The sequence below is a fragment of the Strix uralensis genome, chromosome 15 (genome assembly GCF_047716275.1).
Source record: "Strix uralensis isolate ZFMK-TIS-50842 chromosome 15, bStrUra1, whole genome shotgun sequence".
In the NCBI taxonomy this organism is placed as follows: Eukaryota; Metazoa; Chordata; class Aves; order Strigiformes; family Strigidae; genus Strix; species Strix uralensis.
In genome coordinates this window covers 13,134,802-13,150,661 of record NC_133986.1, presented here as the reverse complement: position 1 = coordinate 13,150,661, position 15,860 = coordinate 13,134,802, and the positions used below count along the sequence as shown (strand labels likewise).

The window sequence follows — 15,860 nt, the reverse complement described above, 5'->3', positions numbered from 1 at the left end:
GCCCCATCTTACCGGGGCGGGGGGACAGACACCGCCGCCACGGCCACCCCCCTTCTTCCCAGGCCCCCGATGCCTCCAGCAGTGCCGGGGGTCCCCCGGGGTACTCACGCCAGCTGGGGGGATGAGTGGAGCTGGGCTCCCCACGGCCGTGGGGCTGGGGTGGTGAGATGGGGGGTCCCCGGGCGGCCGCCCTCGCCCCCAAGGCCGACAAGTTGGGCAAGCGGCTCCCGCAGCCGCGGCCAAGGCTGATGCCGAGCCTGGCAATGGGAGCAGGTCTTTCCCCACCTCCTTCCTCCCCTCCTCCTCCTCGTCCTCCCTTGTCTCTCTCTTTCTCTGTCTCTTTTTTTTTTTTTTTTCTCTCTTTTTTTCCTTGAGGGCCAGATACTGACGTTTCGGTGTCTCTTAGCAACTGCCTCCACATCTCTGAGCAACAGGAGAGCGGGATGCAGAGCCGCCGGAGCGATGGAGACGGCGGAGGGTAGAAATGCCCCCGCCCCGGGGACACCCCGGCCAGGGGGGACCCGCACCCCAATGTCGGAGGCACCCGGGTGGGATGGAGCGGGAAGAGGGGTGGCATCCCACCCCCCGCCACGCGCTCGGCCCATCCCCAGCCCTCCCCGCACCCCCCAGCCCTGGGAAGCATCCCCCGTGGGATGGGGTGAATCAGGGTTTCCCGGCCTCTGAAAACAGAAACAAATTACGTATCGGCAGAGTGGAAAAATAAGGCATCCCTGATCAAAGTGGGCGCGACATTACCCGAGTGTTTTCAGCCCAGCACACCCAGGCCACAGGGACCCGCTGGCCCGGGGGCTGCAGCAGCGCTGGCTGCAGCATTTCCACTGAAAACCCTGCTGAACCCGCACACAACCCCCCTCCAGCCTGCTATAAGCTGAAACGTGGTTTGCTGGTCTTTTTTTTCCTGCTTGCAGACCTGGAAAATGCCTCAGGTTGACGCTGGTTGTTTTGCTCTGCACGAGCTGAAAATTTCTGCCTCTCTTCTCCTTTTGGGTGGGGAGGGGCTGAAGCGGGTTTTAGCAAGCTGCTCTCCTGCCCGCGGCTGGCTTTTGACCGTGGAAACGGCCGTTTTGGATCACGAGGGTGCCCATGTTTTGCAACACCACAGCTACAGCATTTTTGAAAAGGAAGGACTTTCAAAACCCAGCCTGCCGGCACTCGGGGTGGGGGGTTTCCTTGTTTTAATTTTCTCCTGATGTTTTCATGGGGTTGCTCCTTTCCCCAGCTGAAACCTCTGGCCCCATCCCGGTGTTTCAGCGGCATCGCCCAGGGGGTTGTTTGCTCCCCACGTCCCGTGGGACGGCCGCTCCCTGCCACGGCGGCTGCCTCTCCCCAGGGTGGCTATTAATTGGCGCTGCTTGTAGCCCGGGCTCCCAGCAGGCTTCAAGGGAAACTCCAGGAGCCGAATACAGCCAGACATCCCAGGAGCCAGCTGCAGCTCAGGCAGACACATAATTAGAGATAAGACCAAGCCTGGCTGCAGATCTCTTCCCAGCATCTATTTGTGCAGAGGTTTTTTCCACTCCCCCAGCATTTCGGGCTACGTTGGCAGCAAATAAGCTGGCCAATTACCCCGACCGGGGCTTGTTTGCACCACAGCGGAGCTTGGCTGGTGGCCCCTTCGCCAAACCCCATGGTCACAGCCCTGGGGACACCGCGGTGGCCAGGCATCGTCCCTGGGGGAGCTGCCACCCGCGCTCCCGGAGCCGGGGTCAGGACGCTCCGCTTCGGGGTGAGAAGGAGCTGGGGGCTTCCCTCCACCAGCTCACCCACAGACCCCCCCTGCGAGAGCCCAGCCCCACCAAAACAGCATTTCTGGGACAAAAACGCAGGCGGGAGAGCGCCAGCTTTTTGGATGATTTCTCCAAGCTTGCTTCCAGCCTCCCTTTTCAATTTTTCTGCCCCCTCCCCTTTCTGGGGGGGCCGTTGGCAGTGAGGCAGCCCCCTCTCCCGCAGCTGGCTTGCCGAGGCCCGGCCCCACTTGCCAGCAGCCACCAGCCGGGCTCCCCCCGGTCCCCAGGAGCCTGGGATGGCTCCGAGGAGCCTGGCTCGATACATCTGCTTTATAGGCAGGGCTTTATCTCTGTCAGGGCAGGCAGCATCTGATAGCCCCCTGCGTTTAGTCCCTGTGCACTCAGGCTTTGGAGAGGGGGAGGAAAGGTGAGGAGCGGTTACATCCCCTCTTCTGACGGGTGGTCAGAGCTGTTGGTCACAAACTGGTCAAGAAAGATGATCTTTCCTAACCAGCATCCCTAATCAGCAGGACAAGGAGATCACCGCCTTTGAGCAAGGACATCCGGGCGCCGTTAGACCTTGCAGAGGGTACGTTGCCAACTTGGCAAGCAAACGTAAGGCCCGCGTATCCTTCGCTGAACTCCCTCATTCTAATATTAAAAATCACACCTGTAGGTCAAGAAGCCCCTTGCCCAAGTGAAGACCCCCTGAGCACACGTAGTAGTATCGTGTCAACAGTATTATAATTGTATGTAAATTACTGACCAATCATTGTAGAGAGGATGGACCTGGCAAATTACTAACTCTCCAAGTTTTGTCTATAAATATAGCTCAAAAAGTTCGGTTGGTGTGCTTGATTTGTAGGAAACTACTGAGCACCGAGGCTTGCGCAACCCTAAGATTAATAAGTAATGTCTCTCCTGAGTGTGTGATTACTGACCGAAAGAGAGGAACCCGCTTTCCGGACAGCACCCTCGCAGCCCCCAGACAGGCAGGTCGGCTGCGGTGACACCCAGGGCTGCTCCTCCGGCCTCTCAAAACAAAATGAGGTTCACTGTATCTGCCTCCACTGCCAGCGCCCCAGCATGAAACAGGGCTGCGTACATCTTCCTGTGATGGGGAGCAACGGGAAAAGCTCGGGCACCTCAGAGCCCTCTCCCGGCCCCCGCTGCCGAGCGCGCCCATGGGTTTCACCTTCTGCCGGAGGACTGGGGCTGCTGGCAGTTGGGACTGCAGCGTGGGACGACACAGTTTGGTTTCGGGCTGCTGGTGAGGCCCCGTCCCCGCCCCGGTGGAAGCAGCACCCGCCAAACCACATCCCCATGTGCCCACGGCAGGCAGGAGGTTCAGATTGAGGGCAGCCGTGCCGGCACCGCGCCAGGCTGGGGACACGGCCCTTCGCAGCTGCTGCCGGCTGGCCACCGCAGCAATAAAATCAGACGGGCTTTCAGCTTCCCCAGCATCACTCTCAATACACTAGACCAGCCCTTATCTTTTTTAAAAAAACCCCCCACGCTCGAGTTTGCACTAATCTAACCCAGCCTGGCCGCCATCGCTGTAAGATGGGTAAAGCTCAGGGAAACGGGAGCGCGCCGGGATCCCGGCAGCAACGGGGCTTGGCCTGATGTCGGTTTGGGTCTCTCCACCCAAGATACTTCTGTCCTCTGGCTGACACCCTGTAATCACGAGCTGCTGGTAGAAATCCCAAACCCAAAGTGCCTTTCTGAGTCAAGCGTGGCACGTCCACACAGCTTCGAAAGGCTTCGCCATCGGCCAAGTAGGTTTTGCTCTTGTCTGCTTTGTCTTCGTGCTGCCCAGGACACGTGTCCTGGTTTCGGCTGGGATAGAACTAGGTTTTTTTTCCTTCCTCCTTAGTAGCCAGAATAGTGCTGTGTTACACATTCAGTACAGGATTTGCTACGAGAAGGATGTTGATAACGCACTGATGTTTTTAGCTGCTGCTAAGAAATCAAGGACTTTCCAAGTCCCCATGTGCTGCCTGTGCAGGTGCACAAGAAGTTGGCAGGGAGCAGAGCCAGAGCAACGGACCCAGACAGGCCACTGGCACATTCCATATTGTACAACGTTGTGCTCAGTGTGTGTCACCAAAACCTGGTAAATGCAGAACTCTGTAACACTCAGCTGAGCATTAGGGAGCAGGCGCTAGGTGCATGGGGGATTGTTCCTCTTACCACGCGAGGCACACTCCTTATATACATTAAAAGAAATGAATATTCATGTCATTTCCAAGAAGCACCCACCTATTTCCAGGCAATCTAATGCATATGTTAATACATTGTGCAAGCTGCTAAACCTGGGGAAGGGTCTCTGGTGGTCTCTGGCTGTCGTCCTGGGGCAAGGACCTGAACCCGCTTTGCCCGTACGTGGTAGGTCCCGGGTTGGACACGCAGCCTCACGCACCGTGTTCCCCCAGCGCCTGTACACAGGGGCCTGTTACAGTTCGGGCTGGTCCCTGACACTTGGCTGACGTGCAGACTCCTCACCCCTCTGTGTCTCTCGAAAGCAGGCATCTGCACGGCTGCTGGCTTCGCCCGTTTATCTCAAGGGCTGTTTTTTCACCATGTATAGATGGGGGGTGATCAGGAAGCTCCACTCAGGTTCCTGGGATGGTGGTTTCAGGATTCTCTCTTCTCTGGGATCACTAGCCAGGACCAGGCTGGGCTTAGGTCAGTCTGTGGTGTGCAGTCGCACTGTGCATTACCCCTTTGTATTTTCTACTGTTACTATTATTATCATTAATTTAATTTTATTTCAATTATTAAACTGTTTTTATCTCAGCCTACGAGTCTCCTTCCCCTCCCAACCCTCTTCCCTATTCCCGGGGGTGGGAGCGAGCAGCTGTGTGGTTTAAGTCGGCCAGGTTTAAGCCATGACAACGCTGTGGCTGCAGTGGCTGGAGCTTCCCCTCTGGACACTTCACCTTTTTTCTGCGAACACCATTAACAGCAGCAGGAGCTGTAGGTGGGGCAGAACCTGCTCTTGGTTTCTTCTCACACTCTACACCGTGACCTCCCACAAAGTTGTTTCACAGGCCCTTTTACAGTTTCAGTCTCAGAAAGAGTTGGGTGGTTTTTTTTTTTTCTTCACGCCTGTGTGCTCCTGCCTGTGCCTCACTCGGGACCACAAAAGCATTTCCTGGGGGGGGGGCTCAGCCACCTCGCCCCCACTCGCCCGCCCACCCATGCCCTCCCCATGCACCGGCTGCATTTGCCCGAGAGGTTTTTGCACTGACCCGACCCATGGGCTGACCAAGCTGCCCTCGGCTGTTTGCTTACGGCTTGTTTTCAGTGCCAGGAGCCTGCAAACGGTTTGGGGGGGTGTTGCAGCCCAAATTCAACCCGAATTTCACCATCAGGGCTGCTCCTTCCCCTGGCAGCAGCTCTGGCTGATCCTATCTTTAGGTCTGTCACCCTTACAGCAGCCTGAGTTCTCGAAGCTTTTTGCTTGGCCCCAAAGCCCATGCTGTGACCCATTCCTGCTGCCCAGGGGGGAGCAGAGCCACGTCCACCATCTGGTGAGGCTGCTGGTGGGCCAGACCCTTCCCTGGGGGTGGGACACCAGAACGGGTGTGTTCAGCTCTGCGGCAAGATGAATTTCAAGGAGAAGTGGCAAAACCCACCACCTGGCTCAGCCACGCCGGGCACCAGGGTCTCCGTTCCTTCAGCACAACCCTCGGCTGCCACGTGAGAAGGAAGGAGCCAGTGCTAAGAAGAGATGAGAAGAGAAGGGGAAAGTAAGTGAGGTGCAGAAAGGTCATGAAATGTGATAATTTTGACCTGAGAGGGAAGGAAGCAGCGGCATGCTTTCAAAGCAAGGCTCTGCCCGTACAGGAAATCGTAATGCTTGTGCAGCTCACCGGCTGGGTTTTGCCCCGACGATGAAGGTCTCCGGCCGTCCCTGCAAACCTGTCGGGCTCCGTGGTGCTGCATGGTGGGTCCCAGGTGGGCTGGAGCAGCCTCGCTCCGCAGCAGGGCTGGCTGCCCCGCTCTGACCCTCGGGGGACACTGGTTCTGCTGGGGGGGACCTGGGTGTCCTGGTGGCGATACAGCTCTCCTGGCCAGGACACTGATCTCCTGGCTGGCCACTGCTTTTCTGGTGAGGACATCGCTCTGCTGGTGGGGACACGGTTCTCCTGGTAGGTTGACTGACTTCTGGTGGGGACACGGCTCTGCTGGTGGGGACGCTGCTTTCCCGGTGGGGTACGGCTCCCTCGGTGGAGACATTTTTCTCCTGGTGGGCTACAGCTCTCCCAGGAGGGATGCTGCTTGCATGGTGGGACGTGGCTCTAGTGAGGCTCTGGTGGCCCCTGGACTGCCGCCCCACTGCTCCTTGTGCTGGTGCTGGTGGGGATGGTTTGGGCAGGGAGCAGGCAGGGGTACAGCAGGCAGGACTGTGGTGCCTGGCTGGGGGCACGGGGTAGGGAGGCTGGGGGCAGCAGGGGGCACAGCTCCCCCAGGGCAGAGACATCCCCGCCGGGATGGGGCTGGGCTGCGGGGCCGTGGAGGCTCCTTACAGGATGTTTTCCCCAAACCTCGTCCCCCCATCACAGGCGCAGGGCCGTGCATTAGCCAGGTGTCAGGGCTCTCCCCATGGGGGGGCGCGGCAGCAAGGAGAGCGCCCCGAGCAGCAGCGGCCCGCAGGACACTGCTGGGGACCTGCTGCTCCAGGCCCTGGAAGATCTCTCCGAGATCAACTTTAAAAAATTCCGGCACACGCTGGCGAATGGAGACCTGCAAGGCAGGAGCTGCATCCCCTGGGGGCGGCTGGAAAAGGCTGACTGGATCGACACGAAGAACCTCATGATGAATTCCTACGGCGGGGAGGACGCCCTGGATGTGGCAATAATTGTCTTTAAGCACATCCATCTCCTCAATGCTGCTGACAAGCTCCAGGAAAAAAGGGAGAAAGGTGGGAAGGCCAAGCAGCTCCCCGGTGAGTACAGCATCTCGCAGGGTCCCGGGCACCGTGTCCTGGGGGTTGTGACTGCAGGAGTGTGTGGTTGGGGCCAGGAGGATGCTACGGAAAGGGCGGTGGGTTGGGGGTCCCTGTGGCAGGGTGTGGGGGGCTCCTCCAGGGAGGAGGAGGTGGAAGAGGATTTTGGGGGTGTCAGAGGCTCAGTGATGCTGCCCACTAACACCCCTTTCTCTTCCTGCCCTGGGGTCTGCTCCTCTGCTGGGTTCCTCATCACCAGGTAGCTGCTGGCGGGGAGAAGCGTGGGAGGGCTCTGCTGCGGCTTGCCCTGCGGTCCGCAGGTGCGTGAAGAGGCCTCCCACCCTTCCAGATTACCAGAGGAATTACAAAAAAGCCATATGCCAGGCCTACAGCCACATAAAGGACCAAAACGCCCGGGTGGGTGACAGCGTGAGCCTGGAGAGCAGGTACTCGAAGCTGCTGATTGTCAACAAGCACCGTGACGAAGAGGAACGGGAGCACGAGATCATGGCCATGGGGCAGCGGCATGCGGAGATCATGAAGGAGCAAGCCAGCTCCTCCATCACTGTCGATGACCTCTTTGATCCCGGCCCCGATGGCTGGACCCCCAAGGTGGTTGTGCTCGTGGGAGCTGCGGGCATGGGCAAGACGATGACGGCCAGGAAGATCATGCTGGACTGGGCGTCTGACAAGGTGTTTGCGAAGTTTGACTACGTCTTCTACATCCACTGCCGGGAGGGCAACCTCCTCACCAGAGAGGCCAGCATGGCCGAGCTCATCACCCAGTGCTGTCCCAGCGGCTCTCTGCCGCTCGACAAGGTGCTGGAGCAGCCAGAGAAGCTCCTGTTTGTGATCGACGGATTCGATGAGCTCCGCTTCTCCTTCCACCTGCCTGAGCCTGAGCTGTGCTCCCAGCCCAAGGAGAAGAGCCTAGTGGAAATCACTCTGAGCAGCCTCTTCCGCAGGAGGTTCCTGCCTGAGAGCTCCCTGCTCATCACCACGAGGCCGGCCGCCCTGCGGAAACTGAGCAGGTTCCTGAAGTGCGAGCGCTATGCTGAAATCGTGGGGTTTTCCGAGGTGGAGAGGAAGGAATATTTTCACAAGTTTTTCAACAACGCAGAGCAGGCGGCTGCCGTCTTCCAGTTCGTCAGAGGGAACGAGGCACTCTTCACCATGTGCCTGGTGCCCATTGTGTGCTGGATCGTCTGCACCGTCATGAAGAAGCAGTTCAGCGGCACAAGAGGTCTCGCCCAAAGCCCGAAGACGACGACGGGGATCTACATCCTCTACCTTTCTGCCCTGCTCCAGTCTCTGAGAGGCCGGCTGAAGCCAGACGTGCCCACGGTGCTCAGGAGTCTGTGCTGCCTGGCAGTCGATGGTGTCTGGAAGCAGAAGGTCCTCTTTGAGGAGAAGGAGGTGCATGGGTATGTGCTGGACCAGCGACAAGCCCTCCCACTCCTCCTCAGCGAGCACGTCTTCCAGAGGGACATCTCCTGTGTCAGCACCTACAGCTTCATCCACCTCAGCTTCCAGGAGTTTTTTGCGGCGCTCTTCTACCTGCTGGAAGATGAAGGGGAGGCGCAGGACCTCCCCACTGGTCCCTCCAGGGATGTGAAGAAGCTGCTGGAGAGCTACAGCAACTCCAGTAACTACCTGATGCTAACCGTACGGTTCCTCTTTGGGCTCTTAAATGAGGACCGCAGGAGGGAGCTGGAGGAGAAGACGGGGTGTAAAATCACACCCAGGATTACGCAGGAATTACTGGCGTGGCTCCAGAACAGCCAGAAAACGGCCCTGGCTTTGCTGATGCAGGAGCCGGCCGTGATCCGCGAGCTGGAGATCTGCCACTGTCTGTACGAGACCCAGGACGAGCGTTTGGTGGCGACCGCCTTAGATTCTTTCATGGGGGTGAACCTACAGGGGCTCAACCTTAACCGCTTCGATCAGATGGTCCTTTCCTTCAGCGTAAAAAACTTCCCCAAGCTGGAGTCGCTTGACCTGGGGAACTGCTCCTTTCTGCGGGACGACCCGGAGGACTGTGCGGACCCGCAGCCGGCCAAGAAGGCGCGTTGGTGCGTGAGGCCCCAAGCCGCAGAGCGGTGAATCCCTCAGAGCTCAAAGAGCTGCCGTGACCCTGCCGAGGAGCCCACGGCAAGGCCGGTCCTCCCGCCATGCCGGGACACCGGCAAGGGGATACCGGTGTGACCGAGGGGCACAGCCGGTGGCCAAGGAGCAGTGTGGGAACAGGGATGGGAGTAGGACAGCATAGACCTAGACTAGACTAGACTAGACTTAGAATAGGATAGGGTAGGAGTAGGGATAGGATAGGAATAGGATGGGAATAGAGTAGGATAGGAATAGAATGGAGTAGGGATAGAGTAGGAGTAGGAATAGGAATAGGATAGCATAGACAGACTAGACTAGACTAGAATTAGAATAGGATAGGAGTAGGAAAAGACTAGGGTAGGAACAGGCTAGGAGTAGGAATAGACTAGGATAGGAGTAGAATGGAGTAGGAGTAGGAATAGGAATAGGATAGCATGGACATAGACTAGACTAGACTAGACTAGAACTAGAATAGGAGTAGGGATAGGATAGGAGTAGGAATAGAGTAGGATAGGAATAGGCTAGGAGTAGGAATAGTAATAGGATGCATCTCTTTGTTTTCAGGGAGAAGCAAGAGGAGGGGAAGGAGTCACCCATCCATCTGCTTTGTCAAGCCTTGGAAAAATCAGGCTGTAAATTAACGAGGCTGAGGTACATCGCTCCTCTCTGCCGGGTGAAATGGGGAAGCAAGCAAAGCCCCGCCGGCCTGGCTGGGTCTCCTCGCTGCATGGGGAGGATGAGCACGTGCCGCCACGGCTCGCCGCACGGCGGGACGGGCTCTTCTGCTCCCGGGAGGTGCCCAGGGAGACCAACCTGGCTTGTGGTGGCTGAGTCAGGGAGGGCTCGGCTGGTGCGTCCCTGCGGCTCCGTGGCTCCTCTCCGCATCTCTCTTGCAGGTTCAATCGGTGTCAGCTCACGGGCGCCTGCTGTGGGGCTCTGGCCGCCATCCTCAGCGTAAAACCCTCCCTGACGGAGCTGGACCTGGCTGGGAACGAGGACCTGAGGGACGGCGGCATGAAGCTGCTGTGCGAGGGGCTGAGATGCGGCGCCTGCCCGCTGCAGACGCTGCGGTAAGGGACGTCGCCAGCACTGGGAGGCTGCGGGACCATTTGTCTCTTCTTGTGAGCCTGGAAGAGGGAAGAAAAAAAAAAAAGAAATAAGAAAGGCCCATTTACTGCTGCTGCTGTTGCTGAGGATAGCTTGAGGCATCACAGACCTACTTGTCACAGGGGTGACAAGTATTATTGCCTTTTCCATCAATATAATTTAGTTCCACATTTTTAAATGGATGAGTCCCCACTAGGACACTGTAGGAAAGAGAGGGCGCTCATTTTCAGTGCCGAGCCCAGATGGAGAAGTTAGAGAAGAGGCCTGTGCTACTGTCCCTGCTGTTTGCTTGTCTGTGGGTGTCTCTGTGCACCTCAGGCACCTTCTCCCCGGGCTCTTGCCCTGCTGCTGTGGGAGTTTTTGGGTCCCTGTGTGCCCGGGCAGGGACAGGGCTGGCCACACACCATGTAGAAACATGTAATTGCAGAACTGGGTTCACCCCACCGAGCATTTCTGGGAAGGGGATGAACCATCCCTTAGTGGTGTCTGCATTTTCCCCTCCGTTTTATTTTTTTTTGGGGGGTGTTTCCATTTCCCGCATTTTCCCCTGGTATAGATTCAGCCTGCACAACGAGGTTTGAAAGAGGGAATCTCTCTGAAACTTCAAGAGTGAGGCAGATCGATCTCACCCACTCAAGCAATATTAGTGGTTTGCCCCCAGACCTTTACCCCCCGGCTGAGCGGACGCTGTCTGGTCGCCTCACCTCTCCATTCCCACGCCCGGCACAGCGGGGCTGCTGCCGGGTAACCACTTGCGGCTGCACTTCGGCATTTTGTCCCTTAGAGTTTGCAGATTTGGGTTGCAGTTTGTGCTCGGGAGCACATTTGAGCTGCTCTCAGCGTCACGACACCCAGGGACGCTGAACAAGGAGCAGCAAACAGCAGTTACAGGCGTGCCAGCTCAGGGCCAGGGATGGGGAGATGGCCCTGGTGTTCCCCTCCCTTTTCCAACAGTGTCCCCAGAGCCTCTGCAGGACCCACCCCCGTGCCCAGGCTCGAGCTGGGGGCACTGGCCGGGTCTCTCTGACCAGGGGCGATGGAACGGGGCAACCTCACCACCATCTCTTCTGCAGGTTGGGCTGCTGCAACCTCACAGCCGCCGGCTGCAGGGACCTCGCCGCCGTGCTGGGCGCGATGCCCAGCCTGGCCCAGCTGGACCTGAGTGACAACCCTGTGGAGGACGGCGGCGTGCGGGCACTCTGCGAGGCACTGGCGGGGCCCAGCTGTGGCGTCCAGAAGCTCTGGTATGGGGCGTTGGGCTTTGCTCCCCGTAGGTGCCTTTCGGGTGGGGTTGCGGCCGGGTGGCTGCTCTGCCCCTGCGGCGCCACATCACTCCCCCGAACCGCTCTAATTAAACAGCCTGAGCACTTGCCCCGGCTCAAAGAGCAGCGGGTGGTTTTTGGAGAGCACTGAGCCCGGCTTAGCCACGGCACTGTCGCCCGCGCAGGCTGTGGCAGTGCCGGCTGACGGAGGGGAGCTGCGGGGCCCTCGCCACGGTGCTCCCCGTCTGCCCCAGCCTGAGGGAGCTGCACCTGGGTGTCAACGAGCTGGGGGACGGCGGTGTGCGGCAGCTGAGCAAGGGCCTGCGGGATCCTGCCTGCCGGCTGCAGACACTGAGGTGAGGGGCTGCCGGGGGCATCGCTGCGTGGGCACTAAGAGCCTTGGCAAGCGGAGTGTCAAAACCAGAAAGAATTACCGCCGCACGCTCCAAGGACATAACGTGCTCCTGGGCTACGCAGCAGCGCGCTGGCTGTCCTCCCATGACCCGCAGGGCCACCACCACTGTGACAGCTCTGGTTTTCCCATCTGCTTTTAAACTTGAGCTTTTTACCCACTTCTCCTTTGGGGCTACAAACACGCCTCATCTCAGCCACCCTACAAACAGAGGTGGCAGAAAGCCAGGCAGAGGCACAGACTGCAGAGAGGCTGCAGAGCAGCGGTGGTAAAACTGGAGTCAGTGGCATTTCCCAGGGCTCAGGCAACATCCCCCCACCTGCACAGCCCCCCGGGAAAAGGGGTCTGGGCTCGGCTCGGGGGGCAGGGGAGTGAACGGGGCGGTGAGCAGCATCTCTGCCGCTCGGGACAGCGCTGGAGCCAGGAAGGAGGGCGGCAGGCGGTGCAGCCCTACAGCCTGGCAGCAGTTTTAAGCTCCAGCAGCGATGCTGAGCCCAGGGGAGGGGGCTGCAGTGCCCCGGGTGGGAGATGTGGCTCTGCTGGGGCGGACAGCAGCTTCCAGGTCCCTCTCGCCACTAGCCAGTGCCTTCAGGGGGCTGTGGGTGCTGCCCACCCCTGGAACTACAGGAGTCAAAGAGGAAAAAGCTACAAGATATGGGAGGAAATATAAAAGCGAGATACCTTGAGAGCAGGGGCAGTTTCTCTCTGCTGAAATGTCCTCCTCCCCATCGGCCCCAGGACAAAGGTGCCGTTAGTGTGGAGGGGGCTGTGGGCACAGTCCCCGCAGCTCAGCAGGCGGCCATGACGATGCCCCTCTTCTCCGGCCATGCCCCACGCAGGCTGTGGCAGTGCCGGCTGACGGAGGGGAGCTGTGGGGCCCTCGCCGCGGTGCTCCCCGTCTGCCCCAGCCTGAGGGAGCTGCACCTGGGTGACAACGAGCTGAGGGATGGTGGTGTGCGGCAGCTGAGCGAGGGCCTGCGGGATCCTGCCTGCCGGCTGCAGACACTGAGGTGAGGGGCTGCCGGGGCTCTTGGGGCGGGAGGATGCTCTCTGCAGGGACCCTCTGCCTCCCACTTGTGCTCCCCCGATGAGTCTCCTACAGCCGGTCCCCATCCCTCCCCAGGGCAGCTTGGACACCTTCTGGTGGGTGCCAGGAGCCTCGATAGGCAGGGTGCTAACAGCTTAAAAATAGAAAATTATTTATTCGTTAGCTAGATGAGATTATTTGTTATCATCCAGATGAGATAACTAGGATTTAAAGCCCTCCGAGGGGGAGCAGCAGTATGCTCGCTGCCCCAGCTGCAGTTATTCCATTCACCAGCACATTTCGGGTGCGCATATATAGACATTTGCTCCTTAACAACCACCCTGATCGCGTTTGGTGGTTGTAAGAAATAATGAGGGGGTACCCCAGTCAAGAGGAAGCCCAGTCCTGCCCATGCCCATCTAAGGGATGTTCCCCATCCTGGGAAGATGATACCCAGTGCCAGAGACCTCACAAGAAGCCTGGAGCAAGGCTCTGGAGCAATCCCCCCTGGAATTTATTTCCAGGCACCCAGAGGAGCCGGGGGGAGGGTGTGCAGGCAGCGTGAGCGAGGTCTCTGGCTCTGAAGGCCTGTGCGTGAAACGCCCAAACATCTCCTCTCTCCAACGCCTCCCCGGCAGCCTGTGGAAGTGCCAACTGACCGGTGCCTGCTGTCAGGATCTCTGCACCGTGCTCAGCACCAGCCGGAGCTTGGAGCACCTGGACCTGAGCGAGAACAACCTGGGAGATGGTGGCGTGCAGCTGCTGTGCGAGCCACTTGGGCACCCCACCTGCGCCTTGCAGAGGCTGTGGTAAGGGACTGGGGGCTGCGGGGCTGCTCCAGCCATGGGGCTGCTCCCTGCAGGGACGGGGACAGACCAGGTGTGCTGTGAGCCTCCCCGCCTCAGCCTGCCCTGGGAGGTGGGAGAGTGGTTTCTGTGAAGCTGCGGCTGCTCCTGGGCCCACCTGAGAGGGCTCCATGGACCAGCCTGAGCCTCAGTCTCCCCCACGCTCTCTGCTTGCTGAAGCAGAGAAAGCTGGGTAGGACAGAGGCCAGACAACACCAGAACCCCCCCCCACAGGCTGCTTTTTGTCTGTTTTTTTTGGCTGTGCAATGTTATGGCCAACAGCGAATAGCTTGAGTAGATTTAACCTCTTTCCTTCTCCTCTCCAAAGGCTAAAGAAATCTGGATTAAACGAAGAGACGTTACAGAAGCTGGGTGCTCTCAAAGAAATAAAACCCAAGCTGTACGTAGGATACATTTGACGAGCAGGACTCGCCTGAGCGTGTGTTAAGAGGAGATGAGGGGCTGGGAGATGTTCTTTCCATTTATGAGAGGTCCTTTTAGTGCTGAAAGCACCTTTCAAGAGGCGTGGCCAGGCTCTGAGGAGTGTAGGAACCACCACCCAGAGCCGAGACGTGTTTGTGCACCACAGGCCCAGACAGGCGCTCCTCCATGGGCCTGGGGGGGGTGGAGGGGCCAGGGCCGAGGCAATGGCTGAATCTGAAACTGGAGCGTTTGGTGCCCGCTGTTGAGAGTGCCCGAACACACCTTGGCTGCAGATATTTATTCACTACCCCTGGTTCATTCACTGTGATTCATACATCGATGAGGGTTTCTGTATTTGTCTCATCCTGGAGTTTCCCAGAAAGTATTCTCCCTCTCCTTTTTGGCCACATATTTATTGTGGAGGATGCTTGTGTTACACCCACGTTAAATAAAGATCTCCTCCCTGAAGTCTCTTCATGCTGTGACATTTCCATTCACTCCTGCGCCAGCAGCGATGCCCCTGCCCCTCGCAGGGCCCAGGCAGCCCCGGGGGTGCTGGCAGCCCCGCATGCTGCTGTCTCTCCCAGTACCCAGGGCATCGCTACGCAGCTGAGCAGAGTTGGGCTAAGGAAGCACAGATCTGCTTAAACTCCCCAGTCGCTCTGGGGACCAGCACAGCTCTCGCCAGGGGTAAGAATGGTGCTGCATCTCCTCCCCCATGACCCAATTCTGTCTCTCAGCCCCAGTGCTGAGCTCCAGCTCCCCGAGTCTGCTGAGGTGACACCTGGGACCACACTCTGTCCCCTTGCCCGGTGCTGCACAGGCCTCGTCAGAGCCCTGCAGGCAGTGGGACCGGTGGCTGCCTGCCCCAGGCACTGGGAAGCGCCAGCACCCAGCCTGGGGCCAGCAGCACGGGCCCTGCGCGGTCCGTGGCTGCACAGGGGATCAGACCTCCCAGATGCCTTCGCAAGTCCCTGGCCCAGCCAATATCAGATCCCCCAAAACTACATCACAGCTTTTGCTGATTGCAGGCCCCGGCCTGGAAACGCTCTGACAGTGGCTGGGGTTTGGGCAGCGGCCCTCTGGGGACATTCCTGCTCATCGCCCGAGCATCACGCCTGTGGTTTGACGGGTTCAGCCCTGCGCTGGCACAAGCAGCAGCAAAACCTGTTCAGCCCCGAGCATGACACTGACTAGCAGCCCCCACTCCCTCCTGCCAGCAGACCTCAATCCTCCCGCAGCCAGGCACCAGCCCCAGTGGAGAGCCTGACCTCCAGCTCCCATCCTCCACCAGGGTCCGGAAACTGCTGCCTCCTTGGCGATGTCTAACGAGGTAATTTGAGGATTACAGTGAGGGACAGAAGCCAGCTGGCTGGGAACAGCCGGAGCCTGTGCTCAGGGGAGCCCCAGAACACCAGGGGAGCCTGAAATAGCCTGAGAGCCTGGGGAAACGGGGAACACAAGAGCATCCCAGACAGTCCACAGAGATTAAGCTCAGAGGTGCCGTGGCCACCTTGAAAGCACCTGAGAAAGCCCCTGGTGAGAGGGGTCAAGAGAATACAAGAAAGCTTGGAGGAACTGGGGGAAAAAACCTCTTGGGAGATCTCAAGAGAGCTGAAGTGATGCTAAGCAAGCCCCAGAGAGCGAAACCAAGGGAGCCCAGAGTGCCCTGGAAAGCGCAGAACCACCCAGGAGGGCCAAAGGCCAAAAAACATCCAGCATATCTGAGAAAGACAAAGTCTGAAATGAGCTCTGCAGCACCCTGCCTGAGAGAAAGGAGTGGGGTGCAGCTGGGCAGGGAGCAGGGGTGGGGGGGGGTGGGGAAGGCACCGAGGTGACCATGGGACCAGCTGGATCCTTTGGGGAGCACTCTCAGTGCCCTCAGAACTTGATGCGTGGATTGGGAAGTGGCGAGAGCACTCCCCAAGGGCGCATCTCCCCTCCAACAGGCTCAGCCTCTTTCAGTGAAAACTAAG

General features: G+C 58.8%; 1 protein-coding gene across 1 annotated transcript; it reads left to right on the top strand.

Moving 5' to 3' along the window:
• The first annotated feature begins 5,364 nt into the window (after nt 1–5,364).
• Nucleotides 5,365–14,352, top strand: NLRP6 (NLR family pyrin domain containing 6). The gene is made up of 11 exons (XM_074884898.1): nt 5,365–5,503; nt 5,601–5,905; nt 6,320–6,702; nt 6,962–8,774; nt 9,373–9,459; nt 9,705–9,878; nt 10,989–11,159; nt 11,363–11,533; nt 12,429–12,599; nt 13,255–13,425; nt 13,790–14,352. The coding sequence occupies exons 3-11, from the start codon at nt 6,360–6,362 to the stop codon at nt 13,878–13,880; spliced, it is 3,192 nt and encodes a 1,063-aa protein (XP_074740999.1). The 5' UTR covers nt 5,365–5,503; nt 5,601–5,905; nt 6,320–6,359; the 3' UTR covers nt 13,881–14,352.
• The last annotated feature ends 1,508 nt before the right edge of the window (nt 14,353–15,860 follow it).